Source organism: Gouania willdenowi, chromosome 22 (assembly GCF_900634775.1).
Source record: "Gouania willdenowi chromosome 22, fGouWil2.1, whole genome shotgun sequence".
NCBI classification, from domain to species: Eukaryota; Metazoa; Chordata; class Actinopteri; order Blenniiformes; family Gobiesocidae; genus Gouania; species Gouania willdenowi.
In genome coordinates, this window is record NC_041065.1 from 33,154,761 (window position 1) to 33,178,209 (window position 23,449).

General features: G+C 36.2%; 1 protein-coding gene across 2 annotated transcripts in view; it reads left to right on the top strand.

The window, feature by feature from the left end:
• stag1a (STAG1 cohesin complex component a) overlaps positions 1–23,449 on the top strand; it is a 60,206-nt gene that overhangs the window by 15,697 nt on the left and 21,060 nt on the right. The window contains exons 2-16 of one of the 2 annotated variants that reach the window (XM_028437632.1): positions 14,638–14,918; positions 14,994–15,114; positions 15,199–15,357; positions 16,752–16,848; positions 16,925–17,001; positions 17,860–18,064; positions 18,194–18,345; positions 19,124–19,197; positions 19,273–19,396; positions 19,475–19,573; positions 20,281–20,360; positions 20,577–20,684; positions 20,768–20,882; positions 21,811–21,928; positions 22,053–22,156. In XM_028437632.1, the coding sequence (XP_028293433.1) occupies positions 14,890–14,918; positions 14,994–15,114; positions 15,199–15,357; positions 16,752–16,848; positions 16,925–17,001; positions 17,860–18,064; positions 18,194–18,345; positions 19,124–19,197; positions 19,273–19,396; positions 19,475–19,573; positions 20,281–20,360; positions 20,577–20,684; positions 20,768–20,882; positions 21,811–21,928; positions 22,053–22,156 (1,662 nt within the window). In that variant the 5' untranslated portion in view covers positions 14,638–14,889. The remainder of the gene's footprint in view (positions 1–14,637; positions 14,919–14,993; positions 15,115–15,198; positions 15,358–16,751; positions 16,849–16,924; positions 17,002–17,859; positions 18,065–18,193; positions 18,346–19,123; positions 19,198–19,272; positions 19,397–19,474; positions 19,574–20,280; positions 20,361–20,576; positions 20,685–20,767; positions 20,883–21,810; positions 21,929–22,052; positions 22,157–23,449) is intronic. The other variant, XM_028437633.1, reaches the window with a different exon arrangement.

Here is a 23,449-nt window from a genome sequence, read left to right on the forward strand (position 1 = left end):
ATATCAGTTCGATACGATATCAGCATGAATCATACATACTTTTGACTTATTTTGTAGTGTGGAATGTCAGAAAAGGCTTGATCAAGTGATGTTACTCAAACAGAGAACAATAGTCAACAGTTCAAGTTGTTGACTAAGTTCACGCTTATATTTTAGATGCAGTCCGATAAACTCTGATATTTTTTCTTCTTCTGGCGGATATCAGACCGATATCCAATATCAATATCGGATCGGGACACCCCTAGTATCTGTTGTTGCCTTTTATTTGCAGAGTGAAACATTTTGCACTTTAAATAGGAAATTTTGTCTTATTTATTATTCATATTTTTATAAATGTTATATATAGAGCCCTATGATTTCCGTGTTAAGGGAATTGCGGAATCGACCAATAGAAACTGTTTAACGTGGAAAATGACATAATGTGAATGAAAGTCCTTTGAATTGTAGCTTAAACATGGTTTTGTGTTACATTTTTCTTTAATTGTGGCTTTCCTTTTTTCCTATTATTTATTTTGTTTCCTCACAGGAGTTGAAAACCAATATTTTCTGAATAAAATGTATGAAATATTAAAAAAAAACTGAATTAAAAAAATTTATGTTCAAAACATGGAATTTGGGAAAAAAAAAAATTAATGGATTTTTGGAAAAGAAATAAATAGATTTTTAAGAGCGTTATATATATTTTTATTGAGTTAAAAAAAAAGATTATTCCCAGAGTTAGTCAATAAACAAAATCATGGTTATTTTTCAAAATCTTTTCAAAAATATGACTTTAAATCTTTGTTGCGAGCTCAGTAACGACTCGTCTCGTGAACTTTATATATCGTCCCAGCTCTATTAAACATGCTTAGTTTATTATCAGCAATAAATAGTTTCCTAACCCTGCCATTCCCTTTAGAAGTGCACTACTCCTTCATTATATTATGAATACTGCTACTATAATATATAATAGGGATGTAACGATTCACTCAACTCCTGATACGATTCGATTCACATACTGGGTTCACGATACGATTCTCTCACGATTTATTTTTACAAAATGACGACTGTAGACAAATTTTTTTTTTTAGAAAATACTGTATTATTCCTTTTATATTTAATTGTCAAAAGAATCCCTTGGTAAACTATTCAAAACAATGCAATTTAACTAAAAATAAATCTTGAATGAAAATAAATAAAGGCATAATACAAATGAAAATGAAGCCTATTAATTTAAATTTCTGGTTCTATAAAAACAAAGCAAAATGCATAATAGTTATTTTTCTTTTAAAAGTGCAAATGAAAATGTATTTGTGTGCCCTAACAATTGGACTTTAAAAAAAAAAACGTGATTGCCACTGATTACGTCATATTGTTTGGACCAGCAGAGGGCGCTGGTAACCCAGTGGTCGGTTGGCATGCAGCTATCTTGCCGTGAAGAAGAGAAGCTATGCTAGCAGACAGAGCTAATAGAAAAACGTTGACTTTTACAGATATTCAAGTAATATACAGATATTCTTTCGGTGCTAAAGGGGTGGTAATGAATCATTTATTAACATATTTAAGAGTAGAAGGCAAGCCAGAAAGAAAGTATTAGCAGACTCCGCCCGCCGCCAACACTTCCGGATAGCTTCTGGAAGGATTAATATATAGCGCCCTCTGCTGGTTAAAAAAGTACTGCGATCAATTTTCAGAAATCGATATCAACCGTGATACCTATGAATCGATTTTTAACTGCCTTACGATTACTCGTTACATCCCTAATATATAATATAGATATAATATACTGATGTTTTTAAGGTCATTGTGATCCTGTTATTTTGTGTAGTTTGAAGTTCTCTGCCTTGTTTTAATGATCAGTTCCATTCCAGCTCTAACAGCCAACACGTGTGTGCGTTGTGTGTGTGTGTTGTGTGTGTGTGTGTGTGGTTTTCTTTCCTCTGTGGTCACAGCAGGAAGTCATTAAAGTCAATGCTCATTGTTGCTATAGCATTATTGTGTGTATGAATCATTTTGAAATTACTTTTATTCATCATTTGCTTATTTTGCCAATTGAAGCTTTCCTTTAAATACATTCACACTCCCACACTTCTGTGGTTCTAAGTCAGTCACTAGATTAATAAATAATATTTCACTGAATGTAGAGGCAAAAAATTACTGAGAATAATGGTCAATTCTCAATGTTTTTATTGATACCAACCCAAAGGATATTATGCACCACTTATAGCTGAGACATTAACTCTTGTGTTAGAGGAGAATGTAGTTTTCCTCGACTAGTTTTTTAAAGAAAGTGTCTATTTGTACGGTTGCCGTACGAACAACCCCGGTACTATTGGTACGGTTACCAATGTACACGTACGTAGTGTCTTAGGGTTATAACTCTATATCGCAACAATTTTTAGGGTTAGGATTAAGGTTTACAGTCAGGTTTAGTCTTAGTCACGTGACCTAATTTGGCCAATAATGGGCGCTGCGTACGGATAAAATGTCTGTATATTGATACGGCAATCGTACGGATAGCCACTGACTAATTGAAAAAATACTATATCAATTCAAAATATATTTATATACTTTTGTTAAAATAAAGAAACTGTATTGTTCACAAAAGTTAATCAGAACTTGTTTTTTGGAAGGTATCCAATCAAAATTACTTTTGTTGTGTTGAATGTGGGACTAACCAGTGGATGATCCAATAGGACGTCAGCTGATTGTGTTTATTAAATTTCCACAGAAATAGAAGCTCGGGGATTTTTAAAATATTTGAAAATTTTGAAACCTCCCATGGAAATGAATGGGAAATATTTAAAGTTGAAGGCTGGACCTTTAAAGAGATGTTAAATATAGTTGGGGAACTATATTCTAGTATTATCTAACATATTAAAAGTTACTTCCATTTCCTGGCTAATGCCAACAAATAATTAACATGAAAAGTTTATGTTTTTGATTATTCCCAAAATTCCCAAATCTAAGTTTCTGTAAAATTTTACTGGAAGTTTTCCACCCCTTTGCAACCCTACCCCATGGTCTGTGATCATCTATGTTAAATGTCAAAACTGTCTAGTTTTTGTTGAGTTTTCAAGTTTTTCTCTATAATAAAATGTAAATTTATACGCATTTCAGATCATTTTCTCTACCGTTGCACATTCTATATTTATTCATAATAATGTAAAGATTTGCTTGACATCTTCCTTCTTTTAGAGTGATTATTGTAATTTTATGTCGGGGTCTTTCAACGTCTCACGGGCAGCCACGCAGCACTAGTGTCATCATAACAAGGCTTTTCAGCTGCTGTTGACATTGTAAAACTGCCCATGCATGCATTAATCTCCCAGTGGAGGTCAAACATGATTATCTATTAGTGTAAGAAGACGCTCTGTGTGGTTTGTGACCATAAGTGATTTTTTTTTAGTTCAGATTCTATTGGTGGTGGTTGGTGAAGTCCTGAATTACTAATAGGCATGTTTCTAATAATAGATTAGATTATAATAGACAAGTCAGTTTGTCTTTTTTGATGACTTTTATTGTGAAAAGCTTCTCTGAAGTATGCAAACTGGTTATTAAAAACACTGAGTTACTTGTTCTAAATGCCATTTGTGTATGATTGTGTATGATTTACACTCATCACGTGCCTGATTTGTCTTGACAAACACATTTATTGAAATATAAAGGCCTGGTTGTTCTTTGTCATAGTGCAATATAGACAAAAAAATGTTAATTTATTAATTTTTTGGGTTTTCTCTGATATTTTTAAAATATTTTTTAGACAGTTTACATGAATCCAGTATGACTTTGTTGTTGTTTGTGTTGTTTATGTCATATATATTGTACACTAAGTCATTTACGTATCAGATATCTACACTTAATGACAATCAATCAACATTATTTTAAAAATTCTGTTTTATCTTCAAACTTAAAATAAAATAAAGTCTGTTTTAAAAACACAAAGGCTTATTTTTTTCTGACCAGGAGATAAATAGTGAAAAAATATTGCATTGAAAATTTGATTTATAGCCAAAGTGTGAAATTAATCAATTATTATAATTAATAATTAATTCCCGTCAAAATAAAAGCTCAATATTTTGTTCTTCACTTTTCCTGCATAGGCTAGCAAAATGAGTGAAGTAAAGCTACATTTGTTTTTTGTTACTGCCTTACTTTTAGGGGTATGCCATTTAAGGGACCTCACGATTTGATTTTGATTCAGGGTGCTACAATTCGATTAATCAGTTTATTACGATATTAACGATTATCACAATTATCTTTTTTTTTTCTTTTTCTCACTTTGTGGCTATTTCATACTTTTAAACAAGGTTAATGTGTCTGTATCCATTAATTAAAGTAACCAAACAAATGTATCACTATTATCTTTATTTATATCAAATCACCAAATCCAACATTAATCATAATACAAAAAAATATGTAAAAATAAGTAAAACATTAGCTTGTTCAGCTAATTTAATCTGATCGAACACAAAAGCTTATTCAGGAAAAATAAAGACTTCCAAACCGCATAAATGCCACAAGAAACTAAACATTTTACTGTTCACAATCAAATCAGCTTTAAAAACATATAAAACCTACAACATCAGCTCTCATAACACTTGTGGAATTTGGATTTTTAAATAAAGATGTACGGATAAAAGAACAATGAATTATTAATGCCAGGGACTGTAAGTGCTGAGACTAATGTGCAGCTTGCCCAAGGACACAATGACAGATACCACTGAGGTGACTGCCACCCCACTGTGGCACCCGGAGTTCTCAGTGGTCTCCCATCCATACTAACCAGGCCCAGACCTGCTTAGCTTACGAGATCTAACGGGTTTGTGTTCTGCTGTGCAGTTACACAGCGGTCCGTGTTTCTAGACGGGTCGGGGGTGGGTGGGGTGGGTGGGTGGCCGACATTGCCACCGACTCCTTACGCCAACTGTCGCCATCCAGTCCCCGTGTCGGTACACACTAAGGACAGTCCGTGTCGGGGGTGTGGGGTCTCTGTCCCCGGCGTAGAACGGAGAGGGCTCAGCGAGGTTACCATGTCAACAGCCCCAGTAAGTAGCGAGCTGGTAGCAGGGCGGAGCCTTTGTCGCCGGGCCCTTCCAGGCCACGGTATGTTTGAGCACAGCAGAGTTCGCACTGTCCGCACTCCTCGTAGCTTAAATACGTGGATGGTTATTACAGTTACGTAAACAGGATGCACACAGGCAGGATCGAGGGCAGCTAAAGGGCTGCAGGGGTCCTTGGGTTAAGACGGGAGCGTTCGAGCCAATCGCCTGTATTAAATAAACGGTGCGGCTGATGAATGTGTTCTGGGTTATGCAGATTAAAAAGAGAGTTGAAACAACCCGAGCACACCTGGAAGTCCCTTTTGTGTCCATGTGTGCAACAGTTATTACGATTGTACCAATTAAAATAGGAAAAAACAACAGAAAATCCCACCTAGGTTGCTGAAAACTGAACGTAGGGGGCGCCATTGCTCTGTAGGGGAGCAAAATTACAACTTCGGGGGCACTGGTGAGAACCATGGCTAGTCTCCATGGGTCGGCTACCGTAATTGTTTTCCAATTTCAATTAGATAAAATTAGATCCAATTGTGATGTATCACAATTATCATATATTTGTCATATTGATAAAAAGACAAATAATATATTTTTTTTTAATTGGAAGAATTAAGGTTTCTTTTAAAATCCAGCTTTTTGAATAAAGGGCAACTTTAATGTTAACAAACTTAAGGAAAAAAAATTCAATTATTGTAGATCAATAGCTGACTAATTGCTGCTGCACTTCCTGCTCTGTTATTTACAGCGGTGTAAATATCATCAATACTCAGCATTTTTATCCAAAAATCCAATTCCTCGGAGCACCACGTAGATGTGACTCAACGGTCCTGTTCCATTCAAACTGTGATCCCTCCTGTATCCACTCAGCCAATCAAATATGCCGTCACCGTCAGCTTATAACCCACACTGGTTGCTATGGCAACCACGGCCTGCCTCCCATGGAACATGTCATGCATCTTAAGTGGTTCTAGTGATGCTCGCTCGTTGTCTCTCTCTCTCTCACACTCACACACACACACACACACACACACACACACACACACACACACACACACACACACACACACACACACACACTAGGCAGACGACAGAGTTAAATATGAAGGAGTTTATTTAAGTGTCTCTGTTGGATCGTTGTGTTGCGTCTGTTGGAACACGAGCGTCTGTGGTTACTTGACGCAGAACATGTGAGCGTTTACATGAAGTGTAGACGCCACAGACGCAATACACACAGGCCCAGAACGGCATCATTACATTTTTAGAATAAAGTCTATAAAGTCCTAGGCTGTGTTGTAACTGTCACACTGACAATGAGTATATACTGTCGACTATATATTATAAGTACGATAAGGACGATGAGCGGTTGAGTATGACTTGTATAACTAGGTATGAGAAGTACGTACGAGTATGACATTTCAAACACAGCCCATGAGCACAAAATAACAGAAAAATTTGCCAAATGGCAACAAGAAAAATGCATAAAATAACTCCAGAAAACACACAAACTAACAGGCAAATACACACACGGACACAAAATAACTCTGATGTGCTTATTTGATCCATAAAACTCATGTAGACACATTTCTTTCACACATTTTCAGAGACCATCCATTGTGCTACTGACTAAACTTCCTGTTAACTTAAAAATAAGAGCCCTATTTACAAACCTGTTCGAAAAACTGATGGAACTAAACAAGAAGAGATGCTTTTATTATGAAAAGGGGATGTTTGATTTTTAGCTTCCAGGACCATTTTACATTCCGCTCACAATGCAGACTAGTGCCCGCTGTGCATACTTAAAAAATGTTCCCAAGTATAGTATACATCCACGTATTTCTCGCATACTCAATTTGTTCGTACAATCTAATGTGAACACTCTACATACTCATTAAGACGTCACATTTAGTATGAGTAGTACGCTAGTATGAGTGGTATGTTAGGATGAGTGGTACGCTAGGATGAGTGGTACGCTAGGATGAGTGGTACGCTAGGATGAGTGGTACGCTAGGATGAGTGGTACGCTAGGATGAGTGGTACGCTAGGATGAGTAGTACGCTAGGATGAATGGTACGCTTGGCTGAGTAGTACGCTAGGATGAATGGTACGCTTGGCTGAGTAGTACGCTAGGATGAGTAGTACGCTAGGATGAGTGGTACGCTAGGATGAGTGGTACGCTAGGCTGAGTAGTACGCTTGGCTGAGTAGTACGCTTGGCTGAGTAGGCTTGGCTGAGTGGTACGCTTGGCTGAGTGGTACGCTAGGATGAGTGGTACGCTAGGATGAGTAGTACGCTAGGATGAATGGTACGCTTGGCTGAGTAGTACGCTAGGATGAGTAGTACGCTAGGATGAGTGGTACGCTAGGATGAGTGGTACGCTAGGCTGAGTACGCTTGGCTGAGTAGTACGCTTGGCTGAGTAGTAGGCTTGGCTGAGTGGTACGCTTGGCTGAGTGGTACGCTAGGATGAGTGGTACGCTAGGATGAGTGGTACGCTAGGATGAGTGGTACGCTAGGCTGAGTGGTACGCTAGGCTGAGTGGTACGCTAGGATAGCGGTACGCTAGGCTGAGCGGTACGCTGAGGTACGCTAGCTGAGCGGTACGCTAGGCTGAGCGGTACGCTAGGCGAGCGGTACGCTACGTGACGCTGGTGGTACGTTAGGATGAGCGGTACGCTAGACGCTTGGCTGAGCGGTACGCTTGGCTGGCGGTACGCTAGGATGAGTGGTACGCATCATACGCTTATTCAAGATCCGCTTTATTTTGTCCGGTACGTGTAGGAAGCCTCACGCTCCCTTTCTCACCTTTAGGTAGAGCAGCTAAGCGCAAGTTACTTAGTTCTGCTTTAACAAAACAGTTGCACAATATGTCCACTTAGTATTTTTCTCCTCTAAGTCAGTGGTTCTCATTCTTGTATTCAGTGGACCCGATTTGGGATTGCGAGACACTGGGAGGGGGTTGCCAGATACCTGTTTTAACCTATTTTCATCACTTTTGTCATATTTTTGTGTTCCTTTTAATGCATTTTGCTACATACTTACGCCATTTATGACATTCTCATCAAAAATTTTCAATGCTTTTTCTGCACATTTTTTCACTTTCAAGACATTTTCAGCACTGATAAACAACTTTTACATTTCCTATATAATACTGATATTGCAGCCTTTGTATCGGCCGACACTCGATATTGATTCGATATGATTATACGTACTTTTTTCTTTATTTTTTTTCTTTAATAAAAAAAAAAAGACTTATTTTGTAGTGTGGAATGTTAGAAAAGGTTTCATCAGGTGATGTCATCCAAACAGAGAACAATAGTCAGCAACAGTAGAGATGAGAAAAACTGACCCCATTTATTATTACCCACTGTAGTTACATACATTTTAACCTTCAACATAATATCTACAGTATTCTACAATTGAATAAAATAAATCTAAAAATAATTGGGGGAGAGAAAAAAATAAATGAAAATTTAAAAAATTGGAGAATCCAGAAATTTGAATCCAATATCCGTTTATATATTTGTTTTCAGGCTAATATCGGATCGATATCGGATCGGGCCACCCCTATTATAAACCCTTCCACCACTTTCCACATAATGTCACATATGTTGACCCATTATTGTCACTTTAATCTCATTTTACCATATTTTATTATTTTTTTATGCCCATTTAACCATATTCACGATTTGTCATGCCCATTATTTGGTTTATTTATTAATAATTTAATAATAGCACACTCTTAAATTTTACTAATTATCTATAATAGTTGATAGTTTCTCCTGCATTTCCCCACACCTCTACATATTATGTTAAGTGGGACATAAGCAAAGACAAAGTATCTGAAATAGAAGCTGTTTAGTTGTTTAGTACGCCTTTAGCTTTATATAGTCTGCCTATAGATGTGGACATTTGACTTTTAATAAAGTCAATATGGAGCTTTCCAATGCAGTTAACTATAACGAGACCTAAAATTCTATTTCCACACCGATTAGATTCAGTTTAACATTTTAAACACTTCTATTTGCTGAAAAAAAATCATTAACTTTTATTTATTTTCATTTTTTTAAGTGTCTGTTGTTTATATTGGACTAGAATGGAATAAAGAATGATTTCGGTGCATAGGCAGCTCCACTGGCTGCTTTCCTCTCCCGTCCTGCTCAGACAAGGAGCAGCTTTGGGAAAGACTTGCTGCAAATAATTCATTGCTGCTTCTTCTTGGAGCAGCCACCCTCTGTGTGTGTGTGTGTGTGTGTGTGTGTGTGTGTGTGTGTGTGTGTGTGTGTGTGTGTGTGTGTGTGTGGTGTGTGTGTGTGTGTGTGTGTGTGTGTGTGTGTGTGTGTGTGTGTGTGTGTGTGTGTGTTGTGTGTGTGTGTGTGGTGTTGTGTGTGTGTGAGACATAAATACCCTCTTCCTTATTCCTTGCTCGTGGAAATTATTCACTAAATTCTGGCTTCTGCTGCAGTTTTTTTATGATGACTAAAGGGGGGGGGGGGTGTGGTATTATGAAAAAAATCACTTTCTAATGGTTTTGCTACAGTGATATACATCTTTTTGCCTCATTCAGAGGGACAAAGTTGAAAAAGTTCTGTTGTTATTCCACATTTTGTAAAAAAGTCAGCCTCCAAACGGGACAGTTGGATTTTCTCCGCTCGGTGACATCAGCGAGCGTAAAACTCCTCCTCCTGACAATCCTGGCTCCTCCTACCCTTTAAGAATATGAGCTCCTCCCTCTCAAACGATCTCACACTCAAAACAAACTGCGGTTTAATATAGAATATATACCATAATTTCACGCAGTTTTTATTGGCCGCATTTCAATAATTTAGCAATTGTTTAAGAAAAAATCCACACAAATGCCGCAGCATAACATAGGCCGCACTCTATTGGCTGTTGAGGGTGCCCTTCAGACAACTCAGCCAATCAAAACAGGCAGGTAGGCGGTCTCCTCCTCACTGCTCCACGTCTACATATCAGTCCATTTACAGCTTTTTATGGTCACTTTTTACTGTAACCAGTAGGGATGTAACGATTAATCGTAAGGCAGTTAAAAATCGATTCATAGGTATATTGATTCACATCGATGCTGTGAAAATTGAATCGCAGTAGTACTTTTTTTTAACCAGCAGAGGGCGCAACCCAGAAGTGTTGAAATCTGCTAATACTTTCTTTCTGGCCATCTTCTACTCTTAAACATATTCATAAATGATTCCTTACCCCTTTAGCACCGAAAGAATATCTGTAATATTACGTGAATATCTGTAAAAGTCACGTTTTTCTATTAGCTCTGTCTGCTAGCATAGCATCTCTTCTTCACTGCAAAATATCTGCATGCCAACCGACCACTGGGTTACCAGCGCCATCTGCTGGTTCAAACCAATATCTGACCTAAATACAGTAAAATGACTTGTTTTTTTTTGTTTTTTAAGTCCAATTGTTAAGGCAACAAAATACATTTTCAGTTGCACTTTTAAAAGAAAAAGAAACTATTATGCAGTTTTTGTATTGTTTACTATAGAACCAGAATTTAAATAATAAGCTTCTTCTTCATTTGTATTATTCCTTTATTTATTTCATTCAAGATTTATTTTTAGTTAAATTGCATTGTTTTGAATAGTTTATCAAGGTATTCTTTTGACAATGAAAAATAGTATAGTATTTTCCCAAAAAAATAAAGGAATATTTTTCAGTCATTTATATACATTCCCATTTTGCAAAATAAATCGTGAGAGAATCGTATCGTGAACCCAGTATCATGAATCGAATTGTATCGGGAGTTGAGTGAATCGTTACATCCCTAGTAACCAGACTGATACACCACTTCATCTGCTCTTCTTACCGTGAACTACCGCGGAGTGATCAGAGCGAGTCGGACTCTGAGTCAGAATACGGACGCGATCGCTTCTGAACAAATCCAACGTGGTGATTTGGTAACTTCATGCTGTTATGCTACTATTACAAACTGGCTGACTTTTACTGTAGATGGAGATCAGAACATCCTGGATGCAGCCTGTATGCAGGATGTTCTGATCTCTGCTCCGTCTCCATTAGCCGATCAGTCCTGAACAAACCTGATGTGGTGATTTAACAACTTTATGCTGTTTATTCTTCTATTACAAACTGGCTGATTTTTTTACTGCATCTACGTTGCTGCTGCTGCTGCAGGGGGCGCTCTCTCTCTCTCTTTTTCTCACTCTCTTTCTATCTCTCAACATTTCTCTCCATCGTTGCTATGATGAGGCAGGGCACATCATGACAAATGAGTGATCAGAATGATTCAGTGCGAGCAAGAACGATTTAATGTTGTTCCACCTGGTCTAATGTGACGGAGCTCAATTTTGTGGCAGCATTAAGCTTATAAAACCGGAAAAAAAATCCACAATTTAGCCACGTCATTGTTTAAGCCGCAGGGTTCAAAGCATGAGAAAAAAAAGTACTGTAGCGTCTTATTGTCTGGAAATTACGGTATACTTTATTGTCATACAGTATATGTAAAGCTCCATACACTAAATGTGTTATCTGCATTTAACCACTCCCTGAGGAGCAGTGGACAGCAACGGTGTTGTTGTTTGTTGTTTGTGTAGCGGAGCAGTTTCCATTTTAGCATCCGTTATATCGCCTTGTCGTATCGCCTTTGACTTGATCTGACGTGTTTGTGACACAATGTGACTCAGCTGTTGGACAAAACAAATGATTATCACCTTAAATGCACTATTCCTGTAGTTAATAGAGTTGAGAAGGAGTGACTTAGCAGCTTAACACTCCGGTTTGAAGCAGCTGAATTGCTGCTGCTGCTGCTGCTGCTGTGATAAACACACACCCTGAAGAGCTGAGACGGACTCACAGTGACAATAGCCGCTTAAATATCCATGTGTTTTATTGTTAATATGTAGTTTTTTTGGCTGAAAACAATAACAACATTGTGTGGATAACAAAAAGAAAATGGCTTTGGTGGTCACTGATCTCATGATGTCAGCGTTTATAGACACGCCCACTCATGAATATGCATAAGCAGGCCCCAAAACAGCCCGTTTATAGAACTGCTCAGAAAGTAACTTTTCAGAGGCTAAAAACTCAGGAAAACAGGTGAGTTTGGGAAAAGAAACTTCTAATATTATGTTGTTGGGTTCTTGGAACAAATAGAGTTGGGTGTGAAAATTAAATAGCATACCACAAATGTTCCCGGCTTCACTTTAATTCGAGAGTAAGATCATTAGAAAGGCTAGCACTAAGTTAAAAAGTTAGGACATGTTTAAGTTTCAACATGAAACACATTTTTTCAGAATAATCGTAATATAATGTGCAGTCCAGACCTGATCCGGAAGTGGAAAAAAATGAGGAATTAAGTGGACAATACATAGTAATCATTCGATTACGAACTGAGATATTGTTTTTTGAAATTTCACCAATGATGAGGGACATTGTTTTTTTTTATATATTTAAAACTGATTCAGATTCAGGATATTGATCTGGATCATCCCCAAAATGTAATCACTCGTTCTTTATCCCATTTCAGATATTTCCAGAAAATATCATCAAAATCCGTTCTGTCAGCTTTAGAGTTAGACCAGTGTTTTTCAACCTTGGGGTCATGACCCCATGTGGAGTCAGCTGGAATTAAAGTGGGGTTGTGTGCAATGTTTTGTAATTGATTTAAAAAACAAAAACAAAAAAAAACTGATTAGAATTATATTTTTACATGTCTTTAAAAATTAAAACACACAATCTTAAACAACTGTAATATGTACTTTCACTTTTGTCAAAATTTGTGCTATTGGAATGAGGTCACATCCCCAAAAAGGTTGGGAACCAATGAGTTAGACTGTTCACTAATAAATAAATATACGTAGGTAGATTAATTAATGCCGTTAAAAAATGAATGGATACAAACACACTGTTGTTTTGTCGTGTATTTTTAAAAAATGTGTATTTTTTGGAAGATATTCTACTTTAGGTGTTGCTAGTGATTGATTGTTTTCATCCTGTGTCCTGTACTAAGTCTAGACATCATCCCTCTGTGTGTGTGTGTGTGTGTGTGTGTGTGTGTGTGTGTGTGTGTGTGTGTGTGTGTGTGTGTGTGTGTGTGTGTGTGTGTGTGTGTGTGTGTGTGTGTGTGTGTGTGTGGTGTGTGTGTGTGTGTGTGTGTGTGTTTCCCACAGTGTCACAGGACTCTCCTTCTCCTCACTACAAACACAGAGTTGTAAAGTCAGTATTTAAATACACTCTCTGTTAGCCTGCCCCCTACTGTTGCCCAGACCTGCTTCCAAACACACATGGACACACTCACACACACACGGACAATACAACACGTGTGTAAAACACTCTGTGCACTGGTTGGAATGAAAAGAATCTGAGCTGTGGATCAAATGAGAGCAAAGCTAATTTTTCTACTCCCGCTTATCCCAGTTTAAACCCAATTAGGGGGTGTAGGGGTTAGACTGGGGGGAGCACTTTGTGGACTATACTGCCTCCTGTGGTTAAGAGTGGTATTACTCAGTGGATACTTTTCTTTTATATTAAAAAAAAGGTCAACAAACTATGAATTAAGTAATTATTAAAACTGACTTTTCTTTAAGTAACAACGAGGCTAGAGCAATGACTAAATATGCTTCCTAAATTGTTGTTTATTTTATTTTATAGCTTATTTTTCAGGTTTTGGTAAAATAAACAAAACGAAAAACTTCTTATTACTTGAAGATTATCTCTATGGTAATATAAACCTTTATGTTGCACAGTCATCTCTTACGTTTAATCAAATTCTGGAGATTTAAAGATTGTTATAATACGTCAATTCAACTTTTTTTCTACCGATTATTTTTAATTTAAATAACTGAAATGGTTTTATTTAGTATGTTTGTTTTAAATTGTCAACATGATCAAATGTCCACTCAGCACATTTGTCCCATGTTTTTTTTCTTTTTTTTTTTTTCTTGTTGTAGTTCCTGAATTAACCAGTTGGTGTCCTCATTTCCTCATTTACATCTGTAAGGTCTTGTAAAAAGAAATTAAAACAATTAGCCCTCTGACATTTATTTAATAGTTTTAGTCCTTTTAAATTTCATTTCATTAAAGTACCAGGAATTTAAAATGTGATAAAACCTTTGTTTAATATATCACAGGCTTTTTTAGGAACACAAACCTAATATTTTTGATAAATGTCTTAATTAATACAGCAAACAACAGTTTGTGTGATTTCTTATTTATTTATTTTATTTTTATTTTTTGTATTACAGTTTTATGTTATGTTGTGTATATTTTAGTTCATTATTATTTTAAGTTTTATTATGTGTTTTTGGAGTGTGTAGGTGTTGTGTATTTTTGTGGGTTTTTAAGTGTATTTGTTATTTTAATAACATTTTTGTGTATTGTGGTTTTATCTTATATTTTTATGTGGTTTTTGTATTTTTATTTTAGTTGTCTTGTGTTTTTGGAGTATTTTTGCATATTTTCTTATATATTTTGGAGTGTTTGTTATTTTTATTTGTGTATTATGGTGTTCTATTACATTCTGTGTATCTTTTTGATTAATGTCACCATGCGCTGCCATCTTTTCTTAAATTTGCATTGTCACCATAACTTTTCTGTGTTTTTCTTTTGAAAAATAGACTTCAGTGATGAAAGCTGAGGAGAGTTAAGCGCATCCCGTCCTGGAGCCTCTCATCCCTGCCCTTCCAGACCTCCTCCCCTCTCAACCATCCACGACTCCCCCATCATCACACCTGGAACACGCCGTCTGGACACACACACACACACACACACACACACACACACACACACACACACACACACACACGCACACACACACACAGACACACAGAGACAGTTCTACGTGTCCCTGACAGCGCCCCCTGACCAGGATGATCACCTCTGAGCTCCCCGTGCTGCAGTGAGTGGAACAATTAGAAAACTCATTGTTTCAGTCAGTTTACTGAAAAAACGTTTGTTTTTTCTGTCCTTTCAGGGACTCGTCAAACGAGTCTGGAGCAACAGATGCTGTGGGGTTGAGCCTGAGCATGGCTGAGATAGACGATCCAGAGGTGAAAGGCAAAAAGAAGAGAGGGAGACCTGGAAAACAAGCTGCGGTAGGAATCACAGGAAGTGAAGAGCGTCTTCACAAAATAAAATAATTAAATTACATGATTGTTCTTGTTTCTTCTTTTCTCCAGCAGACGACCAATAAGAAGCCACGAAAGACGCCGGCCGACAAAAGTCTGAGTGTGGGGCGAGGACGCGGGAAGGCTAACGGCGTAGCACAATATAACGGAGACGGAGGGGACCCCGTCACCCTGTTTGAGGTGGTCAAACTGGGCAAGAGTGCCATGCAGGTGGATGTTGTAAGCCAGAGGTTCTCAACCTCTTTTTTTGGGGTTGTGACTAGGGCTGAACGATTAATTGCATTTGCGATATTATTGCGATATCATAAAATGTGATTTTCTAATCGCAAAGGCTGTAATTTTGATTTATTTTCTTGTCTTGTACTTGTCCTGTCCTGTTCAGTTCAGAGAGTGTTTAAGAAGTGCAGTCCACGTGTTTACATGTTTCATGAAATGTGTAGTTAAATATGTTGGACAGGTAAAGCCACAGATTTGTTTGCTTTATTGTTGTAATCTGTGCTTTAAAATGTATATTTATTTAAAGTTTAAATAAATCTGAAATTGTTTATTATGAAAAAGATTGATTTATTGCTTGTGTTCATTGAAAAATGCATGACAAGAGGCCCTTGAAAAAGATTGGCATATTAAATCAAAAATATTGAGGAAAAAATAGCAATTAGAATATTTTGAATCGCAATTTCTGGCGAGCCCACAGATATTTTTTCTCTAGAATACATGTTTGTTATTGAGTGACAAGATACCCCACCATTTCATGTATTTTTGTTTGTTGTCATTGTCATGTTTGTTTTTTTTTTCTGTATTTTTCTGTTATTTTTTTAGTCATCGCGTGCATTTTTCCACGTATTTTAATTATTTTTGTTTTCTTCTGTTTGTTTTTGTTTTGTGTCGTATTTCACATTTTGTGTGTTTCTGTTGCCATTCTGCCTAATTTATTGTCATTTGATATATTTCTTTTTACATTTTGTGTATTTTTCTCTTATTTTTGTAGCCAAATTGCTTCACAGAATTTTGCGAACGTGATTGACAAGTTAAAAATGGTTATTAAAAAAAGATTTAGAGACTAATGCACACAGAAGTAATTTAATAAAACAAGTTATATTTGATACAAAACATTAAAAGTTAAGAACAACAATAAGTAAACATTTAACAAATCAAATAATTCTGCTGTGTATTTTTCTGGTATTTTTGTAGTCATCTTGTGTGTTTTTCCAAGTATTTTGATTATTTTTGTTATTTTTTGTTGTGGTTTTGCATATTTTTCTTTCTCATTTTGTCTGTTTACGTTGTTTTCTGTGTTTTTTTTATTTATTTGTGTATTTCTGTTGCCGTTCTGCCTAATTTATTGTCATATATTTTTATATATTATATTTCTGTTTTTATTAGTTTGAGCACAAAGTGACAGAATGCGCCACTTCGCAAGTAATAAAGATTGATAATTAAAACATTTTTTTTTTTTAATCAATTACTGGACATTTCAGGTGACCCCACATGGGGTCACGACCCAAAGGTTGAACTAAACTGCTGTAAGCTTTAAAGTGTGAGGCATGTTATTAGATTTCCAGTAAAAGACGTTAGAATTCACTCTGTTTTCTGTGATTTTTCAGTCTGTGGTGGACGAATGGATCGAGTCGTATAAACAGGACAGAGATTTGGCCTTACTCGACCTCATCAACTTCTTCATCCAGTGCTCGGGTTGCAAAGGTGAAGAAGACTAGTTTTTTATTCACACACAAAGTCTGAGTAGAAAGAAACCAAGTCTGACTTTTTCTCTAACCAGGTACTGTGAGGATCGAGATGTTCCGGAACATGCAGAACGCAGAGATCATCCGTAAGATGACAGAGGAGTTTGATGAGGTAAAAAAATGTCATAAATGACATTATCAACATTCATGTCAGCATTAAACTGAGCATTAATACAGTGAAGAACAAAATGTTTCTGTTTGGTTTTGTTGTGGTTTGGTTTATTATTTTTCATTTTGTGTGTTTTTGTTGTTGTTCTTTGTGTTTTTGTTGTCATTTTATTTATTTTCCGTTTTTATTTTGTGTATTTGTCTGTTTTTTTTGTTGTCACCTAGGAATTTTTTCAAGTATTTTGATTATTTTTTATCTTATTTTTGTTATCTGTCTGTTTTTGTATAGTGTTTCTCGTTTTGTGTGTTTCTGGAGTCCTTTTGTGCGTTTCTGTTGCCATTCTGACTCATTTATTGTCATTTTATATATTTTATTTTGTGTATTTTTCTGTTATTTTTATAGACATTTTGTGTGTTTTTCCAAATGTTTTAATGATTTTATCTTATTTTAATATATAATTTCTCATTTTGTGTGTTTTCGTTGTAGTTTCGTGTATATTTTAGTCTTTTTGTGTATTCAGTTGCCGTTTGCATAATTTGTCATTTTTTTTATATATATTTCTGTTTTTTGTGTGTATTTTTCTGTTATTTTTGTAGTCGTCTTGTGTGTTCATATTTTGATAATTTTTTGTTATATTCTGTGTATTTTTAATGTCATTTTGTGTATTTTTGTAATTTTTTATGTTCTTGAAATCATTTTGTGATTTAATTTTGGGGGTTGCACAAAATTAGTTCAGGGCCTGATACCAGTTGCTGATGTCTGATCCCTGTGACGACGGACGTATCGAGGTGTCACTCAGTCAGTGGTTACAGCTACATCAAAGGACTGTTAGCTTACCACTCGCTGTGCTTTGATCCACAGGACAGCGGCGACTACCCTCTCACCATGCCCGGCCCCATGTGGAAGAAGTTCCGCTACAACTTCTGTGAGTTCATCAGCGTGTTGATCCGCCAGTGCCAGTATAGCATCATCTATGACGAGTACATGATGGACACGGTGATCTCGCTCCTCACGGGATTATCGGACTCTCAAGTGCGAGCGTTCAGACACACCTCCACGTTGGCAGGTAACGCACAAATTCCTCTTTTTAAAGTGAAACCTTTAAGAAATATGCAGTTCTTTTTGGACATGTGGTGCATCTAGATTTCCAGATTTATAACCAATCAAGCTTTTGTTTTTGTTCTTTTTACATTAGCGATGAAGTTGATGACGGCGCTGGTGAACGTGGCGCTGAACCTCAGCATCCACCAGGACAACACGCAGAGACAGTACGAGACAGAGAGGAACAAGATCGCTGGAAAACGAGCCAATGAGAAGCTGGAACTTCTGCTGCAAAAGAGGAAGGAGGTCGGTAACGTTTTTATTACATGTGTTTGTTGTTGTTTTCTGTTTTTGAAGTCATTTGGTAGATTTTTTGTTGTTAGGTATATTTTTATTTTATTTTTGTGTGTTCTGGTTTTATATTGTATTTTTATGTATATTTTTGTTTTGTATTATTGTTAATTGTTATTTTTATGGGGGTTTTTTTTCAAACGTATATTTTTGTGTTATGGTCTTAAATTTTTTGTTGTGTGATTTTTTTTTTTGTGTGTGTGTTTTTGGAGTATTATTGTGTATATTTTTTTGAGTATTTGTCGTTCATATTTTATTTTGTTTGCTATGGTTTTTTTGTTGTGTTTTTAGGGTATTTTGTTTTTTATATATTTTTTGAAGTAATTTTTTTTGTTTATTATTATTTTAGTTGTCTTGTGTATTTTTGGAGTATTATTGTGTATTTTTTAATGTATTTTTGAAGTATTTGTCATTTCATATTTTATTTTTGTTTAATTTTTTGTGTGTGTTTTGGAGCATTTTTGTGTTATATTTTTGTTTATTTATTTATTTTTGTTTATTATTATTTTAGTTGTCTTGTGTATTTTTGGAGTATTATTGGGTATTTTTTAAATGTATTTTTAGAGTATTTATTTTTGTTTTATTTTTGTGTATTATGGTTTTGTGTAATATTTTCGTGAATATGTTTGTATTCTTATTTTTATTTTTTTTAGCTGTCTTGTGTGTTTCGAAGTTATTAAATATTTTAAGAAAATATTTTTAATTTCCATCTTTTTTGTTTTGTTTTGTGCAGCTCCAAGAAAATCAAGACGAGATTGAGAACATGATGAACTCCATCTTCAAGGGCATTTTTGTGCATCGCTACAGGTGCTTAAACCAGCATAACGTAAACATTTGTGTGTGTGAAAAGTAGCCTTTCTGAATGTTTTTGGTTTGGTAGAGAGATGCAATCGCTGAGATACGAGCCATCTGCATCGAGGAGATCGGAGTGTGGATGAAGATGTACAGCGATGCGTTTCTTAACGATAGTTACCTGAAGTACGTGGGATGGACGCTACACGACAGGGTGAGCACAGGAACAGTCGCTAAGTGCTACTTCAATTGTGGGAGGGGCTTAACTCTTGTTTTTTATGTTATTATTCAGCAAGGAGAAGTGCGTCTGAAGTGCCTGAAAGCGTTACAGAGTTTGTACACAAACAGAGAACTGTTCCCCAAGCTGGAGCTTTTCACCAACCGCTTCAAGGTAACTGAAGAACTTTTAGCATCATTTTTCTCTTATTCCGTGTTTTTGTTGTTTTGTATTTTTGGAGTAATTCGGTTTTATTTTTTTGTTGTTTGGAATATTTTTATTTTATTTTGTATTGTTTTTAATTTTGTTTATTTTTTTGGTTTTTTTGTTTGTTTTTTCAGTATTTCTCTGTATTTTTTTTTTTTAGGTATTCGTTTTAAAGACCACATAGAATTAGCCCGAGAGCCACGTGTTGACTATTTTCTTGTTGCGCTACTGTATTATTTATTTATTTTTTGTTTTGTTTATTGTTTTTAAGGTATTTTTTGAGTATTTGTTATTTTAATTTAAATTTTTTTGTGTATTATGGTTTTAAATGATATTATTTTTTGTTGTTGTTGTAAGTACATTTGTATATATTTTTTAAATGTGTATTGGTTTTTTTAATTATGATATTTTTGCTATATTTTAATATTTTTTAGTTGTTTTATGTGTTTTTTCCGTATTTCTGTGTTTTTTAAATGTATTTTTGTTATTTTTATTTAATTTTTGTGTGTTGTGGCTTTGTATTATATATATTTCTTTTGTGTTTTTTCAGTATTTCTGTGTATTCTTTTCATCTATTTTTTAGGTATTCGTTTTAAGGACCACACAAAATTAGCCCGAGAGCCACGTGTTGAATATTTTCTTGTTGAGCTGATGAATTCCTTTCATTTCTGTAGGACCGCATTGTATCAATGACGTTGGATAAGGAGTACGACGTGGCTGTTGAGGCCATCCGACTCGTCACGCTCATCCTGCAGTGAGTAGCTTTGATTCATTGATTCTGAAAAACGATTTCCTACATTTAAAATTCATCTTTTGATGAATTTAATCATTAGTCGTCATCGAATGATTCAAATGTTTTTCAGAATTTTTAAATGATTTGTGTTTTTTTTCCGACTTATTTGAACGTGATATACTCATAAAATGCTGCGATTAGTTTTTATTTACTTTTAATTTGATTATTCTAATGCAGAGGCAGTGAAGACGCTCTGTCCAATGAGGACTGTGAGAACGTCTACCACCTGGTTTACTCCGCCCACCGGCCAGTGGCTGTCGCTGCTGGAGAATTCCTCCACAGGAAGTGAGTTCACTCACTTTGACATGTTCAATATTATTATTATTAACTATATTTAATGATTTCTCTCTTTCTTCTTCCTCTTACAGGTTGTTTAGTCGTCACGACCCTCAGGCGGAGGAAGCTCTGGCGAAGCGGCGAGGGAGGAGCAGCCCCAATGGAAACCTCCTCCGTATGCTGGTGCTCTTCTTCCTGGAGAGTGAGGTAACATTCATATTCACCTCTAAAATATATACTCACATTAACTTTAGTTCATCTTAAAGCTGCAGTTCTTATCAGATAATGTAGTTTGTGTAATGCATTGTGGGATGTCATAAAGTCAGCAAAATGATGGTCCATTGTTCAATGAATCTGTGATAACCACATTTATTTATTCATCTGAATAATATCCACTGTTATCCAGGAAGTTTAATATTATTTGGGCCATAGCATATCGTCATCTTAAAGATGTAAATCATTGTTTTAGTCAGAAATTAAATTGGTTGAAAAATGACCAAAAATGGGATTTTAAAAACCACAGAAATTGGTTAAAAGTTGCAAAATAGAGTGGGAACAAGTGTGTATAAAGGGTTCAAAGGTTCAATATTGGAACATTTAGTTTAAACTGGCAAATAATGGGCATGACAAATGGTGACTGTGGTTAAATTGGCAAAAATAATCATGAAATATGGTGAAAAGAGGTTAAAAGTGACAATAATGGGTCAACATACAGTATGTGTCAAAAAATCTGTAGAAAAGTCATTGAAATGTGATGTAGAGGTGTCACAAATGTGAGTAATGTAGCAAAAATTTATTAAAAGAAGCAACAATATGGCAAGAAAAAGTGATGAAAATAGGTTAAAATATGGTGAGTTTGGTGTAGTTGCAGAAAAAGGGTAAAAATAAGCAAAAATAGGCTCAAATTGCTCAAAAAATATTCTTTGTTTTTTGAAAGCATCACTCCAATGGGCTCCTGACACCATGGTTGTGAACCCCACCAAGTAAAAACACTTCTCTGCATCCGTCTATCACACAGATTTATTGATCTATGAGGCGTACGCTGTGTTTATCTGATAAAAACTGATCATCTCCAGCAGCTGTAAGTGTACCATGTACAGCTGATTGACTTTAAATGCTTTTCCTGGTGTTGTAGCTCCATGAACATGCAGCGTACCTGGTCGACTCTCTGTGGGAAAGTTCTCAGGAGCTGCTCAAAGACTGGGAGTGCATGACTGAACTCCTCCTAGAGGAGCCGGTTCAAGGAGAAGAGAGTGAGAGACATTGATCTAATGTTCAATGGATGTATTACTGTACGTCACTGATTTATTCTTGCTTCTGTGTGTGTGTGTGTGTGTGTGTGTGTGTGTGTGTGTGCGCGCGTGTGCGTGCGTGCAGTGCTGTCGGACAGGCAGGAGAGCGCTCTCATAGAGCTGATGGTTTGCACCATCCGACAGGCAGCAGAGGCCCACCCACCTGTAGGAAGAGGCACGGGAAAACGGGTGGGTGACATGAACCGCGAGCACCAAACTCCTAAACATTAACGTCAAACTCACACTTTCCACTGAGTGGAGGTTAAAGGAACATAAAACACTTGATGTTTCAGTGGCAGTTGATTTAATTAGTTTCTCATTAATATTAACAATAGTAGAACTGTCCCAAACAATTATTTTTTAAGCACATAATTTAACCATTATTTTTTCTGGTAACAATTATTTAACATCACTTCATCAATGCTACTATTCATACAATAAGGATATCAAACCATGTTTTGCTAACATTTATTGAACATGTATTTATTTAAACACTTACAAGCAGCGTTTTTCTGTTTCAAAATTAAATCTGGTTCTGTTTGTGAGATATTTGCATATTTACGGGGAAACTAGGACGAGAGCTTCATGTTTAGTCTCACCACACAGACGGACTTTTATTCTGCTGCGTTTGATAAAATGATCATGTTGTCCGCCTCACACTGATGGCAGGGGTTTAATTTGTGTCCATGACATTTCGTTAAAGAGTTATTGATGCTGGAAGTCTGAATCTGAGAATATCTGCCAACTTTACCGAACAGTGTTACGGTCCAAATAGTATCCAGATAATCTGCTTTGCTCCCGGTTCGACATAAAAAGAAGCAACACATAAGTAACATTACTGGTGATTTTAAACCTTATTAATATATAAATAAATCAAAACCAAAAAATGGATGTTACATAAAACATGCACATGATATGTGGAACCAGAGGGGGTGTAATGAATCTACTGGTGTTCCTCGTTTCTTATGATCAACTTTCGTGTGTGTTGACGTGTGTGTTGAGGGCGACCGTGGCTCAGGTGGTAGTGGGTTGTCTTCTGATCGAGAGGTTGGGGGTTTGATCCCAGTACCTGACTATGTGTCGAAGTGTCCTTGGGCAAGACACTGAACCCTAAGTTGCTCCCAGTGGTCGACTAGCGCCTTGCATGGCAGTCCTGTCCCACTGGTGTGTGAATGTGAGAGTGATTGGGTGAATGAGCTGATGTGTAAAGCACTTTGAGACTGTTTCAGTGGTGATAAAGCTCTATATAAAATCAAGTCCATTTACCATTTTACCATTTACGGCTGCTGTTAGCGGTATTTATAATGTGCAAAATAAACATTTTACTGCCCTCAAAAAAGCTATAATAATTTTTGCAAAAGTGTAAAATAGTAGAAGTTCTAACATCTATTGTTCCTCACACCAGTCGATAGTCAGTCACCAGATTATCTGGATACTATTTGGATCGTAACACCGCTAATCAAAACATAAACGTGAGCAGCT